The sequence below is a fragment of the Lutra lutra genome, chromosome X (assembly GCF_902655055.1).
Source record: "Lutra lutra chromosome X, mLutLut1.2, whole genome shotgun sequence".
Lineage (NCBI taxonomy): Eukaryota > Metazoa > Chordata > Mammalia > Carnivora > Mustelidae > Lutra > Lutra lutra.
In genome coordinates this window covers 62,981,207-62,999,397 of record NC_062296.1, presented here as the reverse complement: position 1 = coordinate 62,999,397, position 18,191 = coordinate 62,981,207, and the positions used below count along the sequence as shown (strand labels likewise).

Sequence of the window (18,191 nt, the reverse complement as noted above, 5' to 3'; positions counted from 1 at the left end):
TTCTGCAAAGCACACTTTAGAAAATGTTTTTCTAGCTGAGCCAGGAACACTGGTTTAAATCTTCCTTCCTCCCACTTCTTTTCCCCTTCTCTTTTTCTTTCCTTCCTTCCTTCCTCCCTCACCTTCCCCCTCCCTTTCTTTCAACTTCCTTTCTTGAGCAAGAATAAATTATTGCTCCTCTTTGCTGTGTGCATGGATCTAGACCCACGGGGACCTCCACCCCCCACCTCCTGCCTTGATTAGACCGTTAGAACTTACAAGTGCTCATGGACACCCAAATGCACAGGTTTTAAAGAACTCTTTCTCCAGGCACATGAAAAGCTGAAGAAATGGCATCGCATATTGATGCTGTACTATCCTTGGTCATCTCGGGAGGTAAACATATGGTCTGTACACATCTGCGGTCCAATATTTGAGAGAAGGACTTCATAATTGAGGTTGACAACGATATGCGTCAAAACCAAGCTCGCTAGGTGGTCATTTAGTAACACAAATGTTCAATTGTTATGTGATCAAGAAGAAACTAAATGTTAGTTAAGCTTGCTCTACTCAAGATCTACACATAAGGAGATTTAAAGGAACAATTCAGAGTGTCTTATGAAGAAAATCTCAGAGGGAACAAGTGAAATGGTATCTGATGAATTTCCTTTTTGTGTGTAAATCAGACAGGGTTCAGGAGGGAGGGTGTTGTCTTATGAAGCCTCACGGCCCTCTGGGGTGTAGAGAAACCCACAAGTGGTGCTGATGTGGCTTCTGGAAGGCATTGGAAGGCCCTACTGGGTGGAGTCCATCTTCCCATTTTCTCTCTTTGCTCTTACAACTCCTCCTCCTTACCTCCAGCTAAACTCTACCTGTCTGAAAGCTTTTGGGATTCCAATGGTAAACTCTGGAATAACAAGACTAAAACCAGTCTTGGTTTTAGCTACTATATATCCAGTATCTGCTGGTGTTTCCTGATCCCAGACCCTCCATACATTCCTGGAATTACTTCATCTGATAGTTGAGGAAACAGAGGGCAAGAAGTTATGAGTAAGACAGAGAAAATAAAGGGAATAAAAATGTTACAGATTTTAAATTCTTTATAATAAGCAACTGATAACACATGGGTTTTCAAAGGGATGAAAGTAAATTAACTTGGGTACATTTGACGAGAGCATTGTTCTATCAGAGAAAAGTATCCTATCATTCAGATCCATTCTTCTAAAGAATAATTCATCTGAGTCATGTTCATGCCATTCTGCTGGGGAAATCAGGTTATAAACAGGATGGAGGAGCCCATTTTGTTAAACAACAACAAATCACACATGACCTACCCCTGCATTAAGAGAAGCTTGGGAGAGTCTACGGCAGAATGTTTTATAGGGCCGTTACTGGGGGAATGGGGTTGGGATTATTGTTAACTAAGTTTTTGATTTGTTTGGCTTTGGATCTTCCAAACTTCCCATAATGAGCAGTTATTACTTATGTAAAGGAAAACAGTATGTCAATTACAATATCAAATAAGTACCAGGAAAAAATAAAAGAGAGACATTGCTTACGTGGAATAGGGTACGCAAACCGATCTGGGTGCTTTGTGATGAGGGTGTTTTTTATGTGTCTTCTCCCAACACCATGCGCACCTATGTCATTTTTTAAAAAGAAGGTGAAATTGACAATTGTTAATACTCGCAGAATGTTTTGAAGAGAAGACTAAGAAAGCCATTTGTATAGTCAAGCTTACCTAATAAGACTAGTGTTTTCCTTTTGAATGCTGGCAGTTTTACTACTTCTTCATATGTAACAAGATCTAATTGATCAAACACTAAAACGCAAAGAGTTAGAAGAAAGGTAAATTTACAGGAGTATTTCATGTACGTCAATGATAATTATACTGGCAGTAAACTAACGTTATAGTAAAACCGTGTCTTCAAAAACTCTGAGTCCAACTTCTATCCGCAGCTTACATATAATTTTAGTCCTATAGCCTTCCAGGAGAAAATTCATTTTTAAGCCCATGAAAATGCACTTTAGAAGCAGGGGCATCCAAAGATTATGTTGAGCACATGCATAAAAGTCCAAATTCTAAGAGATACTGCATATCTTGTCATGCGGTATCCAACAAGTCATACGAAGTCATTCAAAACCACATGCTGTTCATATTTCTGCAATTCTAAGAAACCAGGAATACTAAAAAGAAAAAGTCTGCAGACAGCGACCAACATGAATATAGCATGAATGCAACTAAAGGTAACCAAGAAAGAGGCCACTAGATTATCTCTAGGGATGGATGAGAGATGCATGGACAGCTGGTCTTTGAGTTTATGGTTCTTTCTTTCAGCAGAGTTGCCGAAGGTAGCATGCTAGAGTCTTTCAAAGTCAAGTGCTGAAACTGTGATTTCACAAGCGTTCGCAATGAGCATCCCGTAAGTTTTACTGTAACCCAGCTATCCATTAGATGGAAAGTCTTGGGTATCTTAAGTAGGGGAACATGCTTCCCTGGGTCCCGAACTTTGTCAGCCCGTGTGCAGTAAGTCAGGATGGACAGAAAGGAAAGAAGCATGAAGCAGAGTCTGAGCTCGGAAACCTTTGCAAAAGGAGAGTTCTCTGATCATTACAGACTGAGAAGAAATGCTCCCAAAAATAGTTTTTGGAAACCTGCCTCTTAACAAAACCGTTACAAAAACCTTCCCAAGAGGATGACCATTCCTGGTGAAGTTCAAGGTAGTCCATTTGAAAATTCTCACAAGAAGGCTAAAATCGCGAGTCAACGTTTCCTGTAATAGTTTTCCTTGTGGTAATATCCAAATGTTGCCAGGCACACACTGAAATATCTTTTAAAAAGAAGGCCCGATAAAGCTCTAGATTTCAGAGAGGTTGAAATAAATTCAATACGATTGATTCCATGGTGCCATAAAGGGATCTGGGATGCTTCAGTCAATCACTAAGAGAAGCTTCTCCCTGAAACAATATGGCCAAATGCTTTTTTGGCTCTCAGCTCAGTCAACATCTGTGATCTTCCCAGTAGCAAAGAACCTTAAATTGCAAAATAGGATACTCTCGAGTGCAACAGATCAGAGACAAACAAATGAACAAAAGTACAATTCCCAGACTATGTATATATATAAAAAGAAATACCATGTGTTAAAATAAGGGTTAGTGCATGTTAATGGGTATCTGTGCCTTTGTTTCCTTTTGATAGCCTGATTCCAGAAAGGTTTACTCAACGTCTTTAATTCTGTAGCAACAGCTAAAAACCAAAAATGTTTTCTGTGTTTAGAATAGCAAAACCCCCCAAATCAAAACGAACACGAGGTTCTGTGCGTGCTCGAGCTGGCTGATCATGCTACAGTGATCACAGAGTGTAAGAGTTGTCAAAAGAAAAGCAGGAGTGCTTATGGCATCGGTTTTTATACCCATTGCCCTCTGAGTGAGGTTTCCATCGAGAAAAAGGATGCTTATGAAAGAGGTGCATCAAGAAGCTGATATATTCTAATATAGAAAAATAAACCAGCATCTCTCAAAAGAGCAAGATGATGATGGCACAGGCTTTTGGAATGGCATCCTACCCACTTACGACTTGCCATTTTTTTTTTTTAAACACACATGAGAATGAGTTAGAGATCAATGATCGACACCATGGACAAATGAACAGGTATGTTACACATTGATATCTTAACCATAAACGAGCAGCATGAAGAGGTTACTCTGGTCTAAATGAAATCAGCACATGGTCATAGGATCAAGAAACAATAAGAGTATTTAAAAATAAGACATACAAGGAATATAAGGAGAACACTTAAAGGCTGAATTTTTAAAAGCTTTATGTTGTTTGCGGATTTTTTTTTTAAAGGACTGAATGAAAGGAAACCATCAAAAACAAAGAGGCATAGTCACTCAACAGGTTACTTACATGCACAGAGGCCATTGGGAGGAAGACAGCATGAAAAATGTACAGGGGTCATTGAAATATGGCTTTTAATATATTAGTAAAATAAAAGTATATGCACAAAAGAAACTTTACCATGCAATATTCTAAACACGAGGCAAATAAATCACATTAAGAAACAAACTCATTTTAATAAAAATCCAACAATATCCTTAAATAAGAGCCAGTAGGTTTTTATTTACTAGCAACATGCACGGAAATCTGGTCTGGGAATAGTTACGAGACACCTTCCTCAAGGAGTGTAGGTATGGAAGCCTTTTGTTTTTCAGTTTGTACCTTCCTGTACTGTTTGCAATTTCAAATCACAGGTGCCTATTACTTTTATTAAAAAAAAAAAAGCCAACAGGGCAGTGAGATGATGGGCCACTCTTTGTTGTCTTAAGAGTTCTCTGTATTGAAGAGAAAAAAGTAATAGATTTTTAAAAAACTACTCAACTACTAATTTGTGGTATTACGCATCATTTAAGCATACCTATGAATGGTACTGTAGAAACCGTCTGGGTTCATGTGTACATATGTAAATGGACTATCTCAGGATATTGAAATACTACCGCTCAGGGCTCTAACAGTTTAAAAAAATGAATTAATGAAGACTGTTCCCCTCAAGTTTATGTTAGCAACTTGATCTTGAAACTGATTTTGGAAGTCCTAGGGCTGAGGAATCTCAATGCCTCAAGAGTATAGTTCTAGCAGCCTGACAATGCTTTTTGCATCAAATTTATGTGGCTAAACATCTTTTACGTGTTGCAGAAAATGTATTTGCTGTAAACACTACACACACCATAATCAAATCTATTCCCAAGGCTTCAGAAATACTTGCTGGCATAGTTTGCTCATATTATCCTCATTTCCTGGCAAGCTACTCAATATTCATGACACTTTTATGTGTTTAGGTAAGTATTTTCTAGTTGAATCTATTCCATAAATAAGCCTTTAGTATCAATTCCTTGTCTCATTTGGAAAAACTATTAAGTATATTTAAATATTGTAAAAACCTCCCATTAGGAAAGGCCTGGCACACTGGTAATTCAGGGCTGGGCGTGCACTCAATGGCCTGCAGCTCCTGGGCTGTGGTCATGTTTGGGTGCATGGGCTGGGTGCATGAACAGAGTAGAGGGACGCTGGGTCCTAGGGAACGAGTGTCCAGCCGAAAGGGACATCAACAACACAGTGGTGCTACAAGTGAAAGGGGGCCTAGTGTCGCCACATTTCTATTTTCTTTCAAGGCAAGGCAGAAACCCAGATTTTTATGTTAAATATCTGATCTTCAAATGTGGTATCTGGTTTTAATTCTTTCAAATGCCATGTGTGGGGGAAAACAAAACTAATTATTGGTCATATCTAGCTGATAGACTGGCATTTTATAATGTGAGATGTAGGCGACACAGCTTGAACAGAATTCTGCTTTAGCTACACATGGGGACTGTCCTGGTGACAGAAATGGGAACAATTCTAGTATCATCGTTCCTACCAGTTCTAGATATTGACAAAGTTCCCATCTTTCATTTTCACTACAAATGTAAACAGCCTCACAATTTGATGAGAAGATTTGGATTTTGCCATCAATATATGCTGAATTACCAAAGATCTGAAGCAGGAACCAAGACATACAGCCTTTATTTGGATTCACTGAGGACTGTGGGAAGATCCAACCCCCCCCCGCCCTGTACTGGACAATCAACTTCTGAAAAAGCCAGAAAGATCCTTCAGAAATATAGTTTGATTTGTGGCCCAGGAGCCCATTTGGCTAGTTTTTGGCATTAAAGAATATGATGAACTTTGAAAGTTCTCATAGCACCCGCCATACTGACAGAGTTCGGTAGTATCTGTTTCTCTCTTTTGCGTCGGTCCCTTATATAGGCCACGCCGTGCGTTCGGATGGCCTTCCATCATGGCTCGAAGCAGAAGAGCTGATAAAATACCTGACTTCTCTTTCCTGACGACTTCATCTCTTGTAAACTAAAGGTGCCCACTAAGTGAATGGTTCTTCCGGACTTTGTCATGAACAAAATGGAAGGGTTGGTCAATGAAGGGGAAGGAGACTAAAAAGGTGGCAAGAGAAAGGCCTTGCCAGGCAGCATGCTTCAGAAAATCCAAGAAAAAAGCTGGACACCTTCTCCCGAGCAGAAACACCAATAGGAGAGCTCATGAGGCTTGATTTGGGGTGGGGGTGGGGGGGTGCTGATTTTCTGACAAAATCCTTGAGTGAACGTGTCAATGGTTTGTCAGAATGGAGAGATTCTAGTTTTTTAATCAACTGGCTTCTTATTTTCCCTCACAGCTGAATTAAAGAATATTGGCCAGTTAAATACTTATGTCTACATACCCTCCATTAGAAGAGTATCAAGCTAGTGATGGATTAACAACCTTAGTCAGCCACCAATCTGCTTTGCTTTCTAGGTTCAAATGATAATGCCAGCTATAGCTATACAGCATTTAAAATTATAAAAATGATAAGGTTTTATATATGTATATATATATATGCATATATACATATAAAATGTCAACACATCTTGTGAGCCTGTTAGAAGCTGATGGAAATGAAGATGAGTTGGCAGGAACCACTGACATTTGGTGTTAAACGACATTCTGCTGACATTACAGTGAACGTCTTCAGAAAGTACTACTTGAGCATTTACAATTAACAGTCACTAAATTATGTTTAATCTGCCTTAAATATTTCTTCCTTTTATAAAACAAAACCAAAAAAATAAGCCATCATCAGACTAGTACTCTGTGGCGGTAAAGAATCAGAAAGGATATATTTTATTGGAATTAAAAATGGGGTAGAGTGTGGCCGACATGAAGGGAATGACTCATCATTTAGCTGAACCATTTGAAATGAACCCCTGTGGCCACTCACACTCATCCCATGTGATGCAGTATTTCAAAATGCATACTTTCACTTTGCTGATTAAGAAATGAACAATTCAGGGGCACCTGGGTGGCTCAGTGGGTTAAGCCTCTGCCTTTGCCTCAGGTCGTGATCTCATGGTCCTGGGATCAAGCCCCGCATCGGCATCGGGCTCTCTGCTCAGTGGGGAGCCTGCTTCCCCCGCCACCCCCCACTGCCTGCCTCTCTGCCTATCTGGGTTCTCTGTCCATCAAATAAATAAAATCTTAAAAAAAAAGAAATGAACAATTCAGAGTTTGTAAATAATTTTCCCTGGTGGATGCTAATGACGTGTTCTAACATTCTACAGACAGAAGTGTGTTTTATATTTGTCAGAAACATTATACTGTCAAATTGGGTATGCATGACTGCATTCATTCGATTTTTTTTTTTTTTGGTCACATGTCTGGTTTTTGGAGTCATTTCTGAAACCTTGGGAACTAATCTAATGCCAATATTGGGGCTTGCAATTCCTCAGAACAAGTCCCTTATAAAAAGGGGTCCTACTGAGAAGTTACTGAAAAGAAGTCAATCCCAGCCTCTGTATCAGCATGCACTTCCTTTAGCTTAACTTACATCCTGTGAGTCTTCTGGGAATTCTACGGCAAGGACGGACCATGCTTTTTTGGCATTACAAGTGAATATTTTGACTTGGGTTGAACGCAAGTTTTCATATAGACAAACAGCGTGAAGGGAGGGCCGAGACCGTGCTCTTGGTCTTTTAGGAGCCAGGAAATAACTGGCGGGGTAGGGGGAAGACAACTAGTCACAGGAACCGACCAAATGCCTTTGGTATCCAACGGCATCTGTGTTCCTTTGGCCCAGTCGCCGGGCCCTTTGTGGCACGGCTTTGTGAAGAGCATCCCTCTGCCCTTAGCAATGTGCCACAGGGCTGTGTCCAAGGGCTAGGGAGGAGGCAGGAGGGAGGGATATTAGCTCAAGATCACTCTCAGCAAGGAGGCAAGGGTCCTGGTGACTCCACAAACCCTCAAGCTCTCATTTCTCAGGGGAGGACTGAACATACTGGGTCCTTTTAGTTCCGGAGAAGACTATTTCCAAATAGCACTGTCTTCCTATGAAGCAGAGCTCTGTCAAAGAGCTGGCAAATGACTGACATCAGAGTCGCAGGTAAGGGTTTCGTGCAGTTTGGCAGGCTGATGAGGACCTCGTCGGGTGGGATTTTTGGGTGAGGACTCAGAAGACCGAACTGAGATGTGAGCTCTACCTCTGTCTTTGCCAGGTTCACTCGGCCTAGCCACACTCGTATGTTTCCCTACCTGCGTTGTGCTTTGCCAAGTATTTATCTTTGTACTGCTTCTTCTTCTTGCCGAACCAAGTACAGCTGGCCTGCTGCTCCTGTTTGGTTTTCTCCATGGCGATGCAAGCAACTCGCCTAGCAGAGAGGGAGAGAGAGAGAGAAAGAGAGAGAATCTCCTGTAAAGTTGTATACTGACAAAAATCATTCATTTGAGGACTTGCTATAAGCCTGCATGAACATGCTCCTCACAGACCTTTCAAGGTAAAGCTTGCTCTTTGGTTTTCACAACAATTTTCTGGAGATGTTTTAAAAACACAGGCTTATAATAAAATGACATCGCATTCCCGGGGCACCTGCTAACTGATAACACAGCCAGCAACCTAAACTCACGGCCGTGGCATGAGGTGGAAAGAGTGTGGGATTTTGAGCTCAGACAGTCTGGTTAGACTCCTGGCTCTATCACTCATGACCTTGGGCCAATTTAGTGTTAGGTGCTTTCCTAGGAAACATACATGTATTAACTCTTTGATCTTTTTAACAACACATGAAATCGTGTCACCACTTTACAGATGAGGGGATCAAAGGACTGAGAGGTTCAGTAATTTGCTCCAAATCACACAGCTTAGGTGGGAGAGTGAGGTCGGTCTGACAACAGAGCCCACACACTTGGCCAGGACATTTTGTTGGCAAGTTTTCATAGCTTCTTGGATGGCTGTCACAAAGGATTAGAACAAAAAAATGTAAATAATGTCCCCAGCACACAGTGGTAGGCAAGGTAGATGCTTAATAAACATTCCTATAACTACACGGCAGTTCTAGTCTAGGGAAAAACACGAATTAAATCCACAGAATTATAATCAGAGAATTTTAATTTTCTCCTATGTGATCAGAGTATTCAGCAAAAATGTTATTAAAAAGTTCCTCCCCTTAGGTTTAATTTAAGAAAATATTTGTCTTCCGGGATATTGCTACAGGTGGTTTTTGCTTAATGATTTTGCTTGTGGGCCAACCAGGGGTCCCTGAGTGAGCCACATACAAGGAGAATCCAAAATCAATATCAGAATGACAAGCGATTTTCCAATGAGGTTGTACAGATTTACACCCCCACCAGCAGTATGTGAGAGTACCTGCTATTCTGCTTCTTTGTCAACTCTTGGTAGTATCAGTCTTTAATTTTAGCCACCACAGTGGGCAAGTAATGGAATCAGGCTGTGCTTTGAGTTTGCATGTCACGGATTATTAATGAGATTAAGAACCTTTTCACAGGTTTATTGGATTTCTTCTTCTGTACAGTGTTTAAGTCTTTTGGCCATTTTCCTTTTCTAGTTGTCTTTTTCACATTGATTTGTTGGAATTCTCTATGTGGTCTGGATATTATACCCCTGGGGGTTATATGTGTGGCAAATGCCTTCTTCCATTTTGTGGTTTGCTTGTTTACTCTTCCTATGGTATCTTTTGATGAATATAACTTAGTTTAAGTCAAATTTAGCCATCTTTCCTTTTTTTTTTTTTTTTTGGGTATGTTAAGAAATCCTTCCTTGTTCCTGAAGATATTCTTCAATATTACTTTCTCAAGTGTTTATAGTTTGGGCTTTCATATTTTGGCCTTTAATACGCTAGAACTGATTTTTGTATATGGTATGAAATTAGGGGCCCAATTTCTTTCTTGTCTTTTTCCTAAATGGATACTCAATTGTTCCAGCATGACTTACGGAAAAGACTATCCATTCCTCACTGGTGATTATTTATGTATGGGAGTGTTTTGGGATTCTCTTCAATTGGTCTATTTGAACATCTCTATGCCCATATCTTTTCTTTTTTTTTTTTTTTTAAAGATCTTATTTATTTGACAGAGAGAGATCAGAAGTAGGCAGAGCAGCAGGCAGAGAGAGAAGGGGAAGCAGGCTCCCCGCTGAGCAGAGAGCCTGACGTGGGGCTCGATCCCAGGCCCCTGAGATCATGACCTGAGCCGAAGGCAGAGGCTTAACCCACTGAGCCACCCAGGTGCCCCCATATCTTATTTTCTTAATGACTACAGCTTTATGGTAAGTATTAGTATTTGGTGGAGCAAGGCCTCCCTCCTTATTCTTCTAGAAGAACATCTTGGCTATTCCTGATTCTGTGCATTTCCATGAAAACTTTAAAATTAACTTGTCAATTTCAAAATAATCAAGATTGCATGGAATCTATGAATCAATCTGGGAGGGAGACATCTTTATAACACTGAGTCTTCCAGTCCATGAATACAGTATATCTCCATTTCTTTATGTATTCTTTAATGTCACAATAAATGTTAATATTTTTCCTTTGTCTGGAACATCTTTGTTAGATTTGCTCCTAGCTTGTTGATTAAAAAGAGGTTATACAAATGGTGTTTAAAAAATTTTTCGTAATTTTAAAAATTTTCAAACATACACAAGAGTAGAAAGTAATGAACCTCAAATACCTACAACCCAGCTTGAACATTTACTAACTCCTGGCTTGTACTATTTACAACTTATCCACCCTAGATTATTCTGAAACAAATCCAAGTTTATATCATTTTCTCCTTAAATATTCTTAAGTTTCTCTTAAATCTATAGGTTCCCTCTCTCCTTTTCCTTCTCATAATTTATTTGCTGTAAAAACGGGTTGGTTGTCCTATAGTTTCCAATTCTGGCTTTTTCTGATTTCATCCCTGTGGTGTCTTTAGTAAGACCCCATCTTTTGCATTTCCTCCAAATTGGTAGTTAGATCTAGAGGTCTCGTCAAATTTAACTTTTTTTTTTTTCAAGATACTTTACAGGTGATACAGGTGGTGTTATGTATGGAATGTAAAAAAATTTCTATTTTCTCAGGGCACCTGGGTTGCTTGGTAGGGTGAATGTCCAACTCACAACTTCTGCTCAGGTCATGATCTTGGGGTCCTGGGATCGAGTCCCATGTCAGGGTCCCTCCTTCTCCCTCTCCCCTTGCTTGTGCATGCAAGTGCTTTCTCTCTTAAATGAATAAATAAATCTTTAAATTTTTTTTTAATTTTCTCTTTTCTTGCTGGTAAATAGAAATTGATTTTTGTATATTGATTTTATACCAACCATCTTGCTGAACTTTCATATTAATTCTAATGGTTTATCTATAGATTCCTTTGAATTTCTACACACAGAAATATATCACCAGCAGTATTTTTTTTTCCTTTCCAGTAGTGTTTGCTGTAGGTTTATTGTAGATGCTCTCAATTAGGTTAAGGAAGTCCCTTCATTTGTGAGGGTTTTAATCATGAGTGGATTTTAAATTCTACCAAGTGCTTTCCCAGCATCTACAAATAGAACCATGTGGATTTTCTTTAGTCCATTAATGCAGTGGATTGGCTTGATTGGTTTTCAAATGTTGAACTAGCTGTACATCCCCAGTACAGACTCCACTGGGTCAAGATGTATTATCCTTGTTATATATTGCTGGATTCAGTTTGCTAATATTTTGCTGAGGACTTCTACATCTGTGTTCATGAGGAAGCCTCGTCTGTAGTTTTCTTGAATTGCCTTTTGTGAATTTTGGTATCACGGTAATGCTGGTATCACGAAATGAGTTGAGCACGGTTCTTTCTCCTTCAAGTCTCTTATTTTCTCTTGTTCATTGAGGTGTTTTTTTTGGTATTCTTTTATTTTTTTGGTTAGGAGGAGAACATTTATTGGGAAATACTGTGAACGCTCAGCAACAGCATCATAGTCAGTCTTTGCATATTACCTAAGTGGCACACAGAGGAGACTGATGAAGCTTTTGCTTTGGGGATTCTTCCAGCACAACCCAATCCATGCTGTAGCCATAACTACGGCTTCTGTGAGGCACAGGATCTTTGGAAGCATAAACAAAACTGAGGACTTTTTGACAGGTTAAAAGAGACAAAAATCCTGACTCCGTAAAGCTCATGGTACAGTCTATAGACTATCTTACATCCCGTGTTTTTAAGCTTAAAGAATAAAAGTAAAAAGTTCCCAGTAAAAATCTGTGGTGTGGCTATATGGGATGCAGTGACAGAGGAACGAAACCGGTCTTCACCAGCCACTCAGGAAATGACTGCTATTTCTTTTAGCTCAGTAAGTGCAGGAAAACTGTGGTAGGATTTAGGTCAACCTGGAGGGAAATTTCAAACACACGCTTACCATTTTTATTGCTCACTTGGACAAGGGTATGGTAGACAAGGGGAGGGATGACACATTCAGGGACTCAAAATATATCAAAGGACTTAACTGGTGTGCCTCATCAAGCACGATGAAATTTAACAAGCATAAAGAAGGCATCTGGGGGGCGCCTGAGTGGCTCAGTGGGTTAAGCCGCTGCCTTCGGTTCGGGTCATGATCCCAGGTCCTGGGTTCGAGCCCCGCATCGGGCTTTCTGCTCAGCAGGGAGCCTGCTTCCTCCTCTCTCTCTGCCTGCCTCTCTGCCTATTTGTGATTTCTCTCTGTCAAATAAATAAATAAAATCTTTAAAAAAAAAAAAAAGAAGGCATCTGGGTCCACAAACGACTGATTTCTCATTGACGGGATGTGGAAAATGTCACTTGGTAGGAACACCCATGAACCAAGATTCTGGGTCTGGCTGATAGTATTGTTTCAAGTCTTTCTCACTGCTGGGAATGCCTTCTTCTACCTCCAGTGTCTGACTCAGGCCTCAAGGCACATGGTGCCCAGTGGGGCCCTTCCTCATCAGCCCAGCTAGAATCCCTTTCTCCCTCTTCAGTTTTTGTACCTTTACTGAGTTTTTTTCATAATAAGCTGAACATATTTGAAGTGTGCAGCTTCATCACTTCTGCTGTTTGTGTACATTCTTCCCTCTCTCCTCTGGATCCCCAGGCCAACTGATGTCAGTATAGTTTTCTGGAATTTCATATAAATAGAATCATGCAGTATATTTTTTCTCTCTCTCTTTTCTGCCTGGAAACTCAGAAGAATGATTTTGAGTCCTATCCATATTGTGGGTGTCAGTAGTTCACTCCATCATTTGTTCATCTGTTTACTTGTTGGAGAAAACTTTTGAAAAATTTTAGCCTTTCTAAAAGGTGTGTGGCCACTGAGGTTTGGTTACTACGTGTTTTGTCCTTGGCAGTTCCTTCTGGTTCTTCTTCAAATCTGCCATTCTGTTAGCAGTTTCCCTGCTCTTTAAAGATATTTTTCAAGATTATTGATTTTAAAATATAGGCACAGTTGTTTAAAAACCCTGCCTCCTGATTCTCCTGCATCACGTGGGACTGGCTTTGTTTCTGCTGCCTGTCATTTCAGCAGGGCCTCTGTTGGGTCTGGTAGGCAGGTCCTAATTGTTTTCTTCTGCGACTGTGGGTTTTTTTTTTTTTTCTGACTTGTTGGTCACTGCCCTAGTAAAAGTTTATGTTGGGGGTGGTGGTGGTGAGGAAGGGCTCTAGGATGAGGCCTAGCATTAAGTGTTCTCTGCCAGAGACTGTCTTTTTGTCCGTAACAGATATAGGGAACTACTATTTGTAAAAAAAGAGGCCTCAAATCGAGTGTAAGGTTGGAAACCCCCGGCCGTCCCCAGCGATGTCTGGGCACAGAGCTATTCAAGGTGGACTAGCGGCCACGATTTTTTCAGGGAACCTTTGTTTTCCTTTTATTCGTGTCTTCGGCTTTGCTCAGTGACAAGGCAGCCTTCTCTCCAGCCCCCAGATGTTGGAGGGCAGCAAGGGCACACTTCTCTGCTTGCTTTTAACCTGAGGGCAGAGCCTCTGCGGGCCTGACAATGCGGGAGCAGGTCTCCTAACAGACCCCCTGCTTGTACAGGCGTTAGGTCTTAACCTTGGTTCTCTGGCAGAAAAGTTTTCAGTAACAGACGTGTCCTCTTGGCAATATGGGCCAATTCACTGCTCTATTTTCTATCACTGTGATTAATGGCTTTCATATAAAAACTCGTCACTAAGTTGCCCGATGCCTTTTTGGCTACTCAGTGCTTTTAAGGTAATTTTCAAAAACATACTTTCTGCAGCACTTTGCTTTCTTTCTTTTTTTTTTTTCTCAGCAGGAGGATTGATTCAGATAACCTAGTCCCCATGACAGGAGATAGGGAGCAAATCTGCTTTTCCACTGCCATTTCTCAGCATTCTTCCAGAGGAGTCGGGAGTTCTAGGTGTCCATGAAACAGGATTTCTACACATGATCTGACTAGGGAGAAGAGGTCTGGAATCCACATAAGTCTTTTTAAAAAACATGTTCATATGGCAGGAGGCTAGACCACATTTTGTAAGACGTAAATGTCACTAATGACATAATAACATCATCATGAAGGTGACTCAGAAATCACTTCCATCCTGCCAAAGCTTGGACTGTCCCTTGAAGATGGGGCTGCGAGTTGGAAGGCTGCCTCTCGCTTCCTCTGGAGGTGCCTGTGAGTCCCCTTGGAAAACGATGGCACCTGAAATTCTTATCCACTCTGACATCTAAACGTAAGAATATTTCTGGAAACATGGGATAGTGACAGAGGCAATCATGCAAAGGAAATTGAGAAATCTCTTTAGTGAGAAAACACTTCTCAGTGTCTGTGGACTCAGGTACCTCTGGGGTCTTTTAGCTAGCTTCCAGGATTTGGGGACAAACTGCCCCAATGCCTAATGGTGGCTATTTTTGGTCACGTGAAACAAAACTCAGATAGAAAGTCATCTCTTTGCTAGATTTCTCATCTATTGCTAAAGCACTGACGGAGGCAAAATCACCAGCATCTTTTAAAACACAGCTCAAGTAAACGAACAGTAACAATGGCAGAAATAGATTTTACTAAAATATATAGTAATCTGGGACTCCTTTCCTCTCAGTTAAAAGTGGCATTGAAGGGGTGCCTGGGAGGCTCAGTGGGTTAAGCCTCTGCCTTCAGCTCAGGTCATGATCCCAGAGTCCTGGGATCGAGTCCCACACTGGGCTCCCTGCTCAGTGGGAAGCCTGCTTCTCCCTCTCCCTCTGCAGCTCCCCACTGCTTTGCTCTCTCTCTCTCACTCTGTCTCAAATAAAATCTTTAAAACAAAACAAATTGCAGTTCTAAAAGGACAGACGCAGCATGTGGGAATGGGGGGGGGCTCTGCTAAGGGACCAGGAGGGGACTGCGACCTGCGACCCGAGGCTAGCCACTCAGCCTCCTTCCCTCTAGACTTTCCTCTCCTTTTATGTAAAACCAAGACCTGACTCCAAGCAGGAATTTGCTAGATGCTGAGGATTTAGAGCTCTTGGATGACTAATCTGAACTTTGTTTGGCTAGCGGAACAAGCAGGTTTTACACCATAAAACAGTAGCAGGTTGACAAACGGATGGTCGGGGCGTTGTTTTTATTGTAAAACAAAACAGAACAACAAAAACATACCATTCCTGAAGTTCAGGAGAAGGAATGAGACCTGCGGTTCCATTTTTGGAGTTTTCCAGTTTACCCTGCCACCAGTTGTGATCGTCCTTACTAATAATCTGGATAATGTCACCAACTCTGAATCGAATGCCAGCTTCTTTGCAGGGGATGAGGTCATCCTTTGCTGGATCGTATTCAAATTGTGCTCTTACATAGATCTATAAAACAGGAGTTTGTGAGAAGGGCTGCCACGGCGATGTGAAAGAAAATAGTTCTAACATAATAGCCACACACTAACACTTACAATACGAACAAGACACTAGATGGTGAAGCCAAATGAGGCATGGAGATAGGACACCGAACTGCTACCACTACAAACGGATGGGCGGCCTCTGGTGTGTACAGGTTCAAGACTCTGCTGTTCTTAATTGTTTAGTAAAGATAAAGACTTAGCTTCTGCTTTTACTGTAACAGACTAGGTCTCTAATTATAGAGAGGTATGCTTTCCATTTTTAAATCTGCATGTATTTAGCTGATGTTATGGGCATGTTATCTGTCACGATCACGTGGCAGCCTTTACACCAGATATACACAGACATTCAGGGCAGGTTTTAACCTCAAAGCAGCACGTGACACAAAAGCAGCAAGCACTGTGTGTTGGTATCTTGCTGTAAACTGCCTACAGAACAGCCGGCGGTGTGGCTACACACCGCTGATAAACTGAAATGTAAACTGCTTTTAAAGCATTTAAAAATTAATTGTGTTATTGAGCTTTGAAGAAGGATTTTGGCTTTGTATCTGTATTTTCCTCTTCTTAGAGAAGAAAAACGACAAGGGATTATCATACGGCAGCACTGTATGAATCACTGTATTTCTAAATGCTTTCAATAAGGTGATGGATATCTAATGTTGCATCACTTATGTGGTCTTAAGAACAAACTATGGGGGAGTTCTGTCAGGTGCCAATTTACACACACTTGAACTTGGATGCCAAATTCCAAGAAAATTCCCCATACAAATTCTATCTCTTAAAATTAAACTTGAGTATTAAGGTTTCGGTCACTGTAAAACCAACCTGAAGGCTTTGGAACTATTGTGTAATTATTCTGTTCAAGTTTCCTTGTCAGAAATGCAGCCTGTAAAATTACTAGGTCTCTGCCTCTGCACCTGAAATACATACTCTTAAAGTGGGTGGCACACCAGAAGCTGCCTGCTGGCGATAGGCAGCGCGTCACTTTCCCCAGGTGACCCAACAGAGGCATACTGGGATGCAAAGCCAGGATGTTCTGAGCTTTCATCGTAAATGGCTTTTAGATACCCACAAGCAAATACAAATTAAGAAAAAGCCTTAAAATTTCAGAAAATTACTGCTTAAACATGGTCGTCAGCACATATGCTTTAGCCAGTCTTAGAATTCTAGGAGTTTTGTGACCCTTAATAATTTTTTCCCCAACTCCAGAGGCAGGCCTGTAAGACCAACCCCCCCACCCCGAAAGGCTGAATTCTTAAACCCTTAACACAAGGTTATCAGGTTGAAATTACAATAACCATCACAGCTACAAAGATGTGAGGGAAAAAATCCTTATAGAAAATTAGTCATGTGTAATGTGTTAAAATGAAATGGTACAAGCTCTCAATGCTTAAATGTTATGGTCCAAAATGCAGACATTATGGGATGGAAAGGGTTAATAAAGGATTGGCTATTCGCAGCTCAGTTTAGAGAAGTTTCTATAGAGGATATCTATTCACCTGTCGTCCTTTTGGTTGGGTAGTTGATGGCAAGTCCTGTAGAATAAAGCCAACCCAGGAGAAAAATTTTCATTTACTTTTCAAGAGTACAAGGTAATTTGTGTGTTCTGTTACAATATGGTTAAAAAATGAGCTAGATTTCAGTTGTAAAGAGATCACAAACATTATTCCATTTCTCAGAAATGTTGAGTTATCGAAAAAAAATCAAACCCAGGCCACTTAGCAGCAAGCTGAGGAAAGCAGGTAAGTTTAAGCAAGAGAGAAAATGTGTTCTTAAGAAACAACTCAGCATCTTCAACACAAAAGCCACTGTGAGTGAAACAGTCCTATTAGAAACAAAAAGAAAACCTGAAACGTAAAAGAGCTGTTGCCCTTTTCAACTTAGTCACTGCAATCATTTGGTTTTGAGGAATTCCATGTATTACATGTTAAAACTATTAGAACGAATTCCATTGGTAGCCTATTCGGAAGTTAAAAACAAAGGTCATTAGGAATTTTCTCCTATAATTTCTCTTACTGATATCATTCTGTTCGAGATGATCTCTAAATTATTGACAATTTTATCGACTGAAGACAGTTGATGTGTTTTTAAAGGGCACGTGGACAGCAAACGAGCGATACTGCTGCGTTTAGTAAAACTCGTGCTACAGTTCTACAGCAGTATCAGCAACTTAAGATTTTGTTACCCTGAAAGGTCAAATGCTTGCACCTTAAGTGCTTCCATTTAAGTAAATGAAAAAATTCTTTCCATATTCCAAAATGAATAGTTCTGAAAAAAAAAAAAAGTAAAATTCCAAGTTCAAGTCAAACTATCAAGTACTTTGTGTTAAAGATGTGATAACAGCGTGGCTTAAGTGCAGTTGGAAGCCAGTTCCTTTTGCTTTTCATATCCAGGCAAGGCTTATAATTCACAAAAATATGTGCACGGACCACAATAACAGAGGGCACACCAATTCGTAACGTAGATAGCGGAAACTAAAACAGGTTGCTGATATCACTCAGAATAGACAACTACAAAGCCCGAGAATACCCAGATGCCTACTCTGTAAAATCCT

At 40.5% G+C, this 18,191-nt stretch overlaps 1 protein-coding gene across 8 annotated transcripts in view; it reads right to left on the bottom strand.

Annotated features, from left to right (window-relative positions):
• CASK (calcium/calmodulin dependent serine protein kinase) overlaps window positions 1-18,191 on the bottom strand; it is a 353,809-nt gene that overhangs the window by 9,531 nt on the left and 326,087 nt on the right. For 4 of the 8 annotated variants that reach the window (XM_047715149.1, XM_047715153.1, XM_047715151.1 and 1 more), the window contains 5 exons: window positions 17,137-17,172; window positions 15,409-15,605; window positions 8,096-8,211; window positions 1,721-1,801; window positions 1,539-1,619 (listed from right to left, as the gene is read on the bottom strand). In XM_047715149.1, coding sequence (XP_047571105.1) covers window positions 1,539-1,619; window positions 1,721-1,801; window positions 8,096-8,211; window positions 15,409-15,605; window positions 17,137-17,172 — 511 coding nt within the window. The remainder of the gene's footprint in view (window positions 1-1,538; window positions 1,620-1,720; window positions 1,802-8,095; window positions 8,212-15,408; window positions 15,606-17,136; window positions 17,173-18,191) is intronic. The other 4 variants (XM_047715152.1, XM_047715155.1, XM_047715157.1 and 1 more) reach the window with 1 other exon arrangement.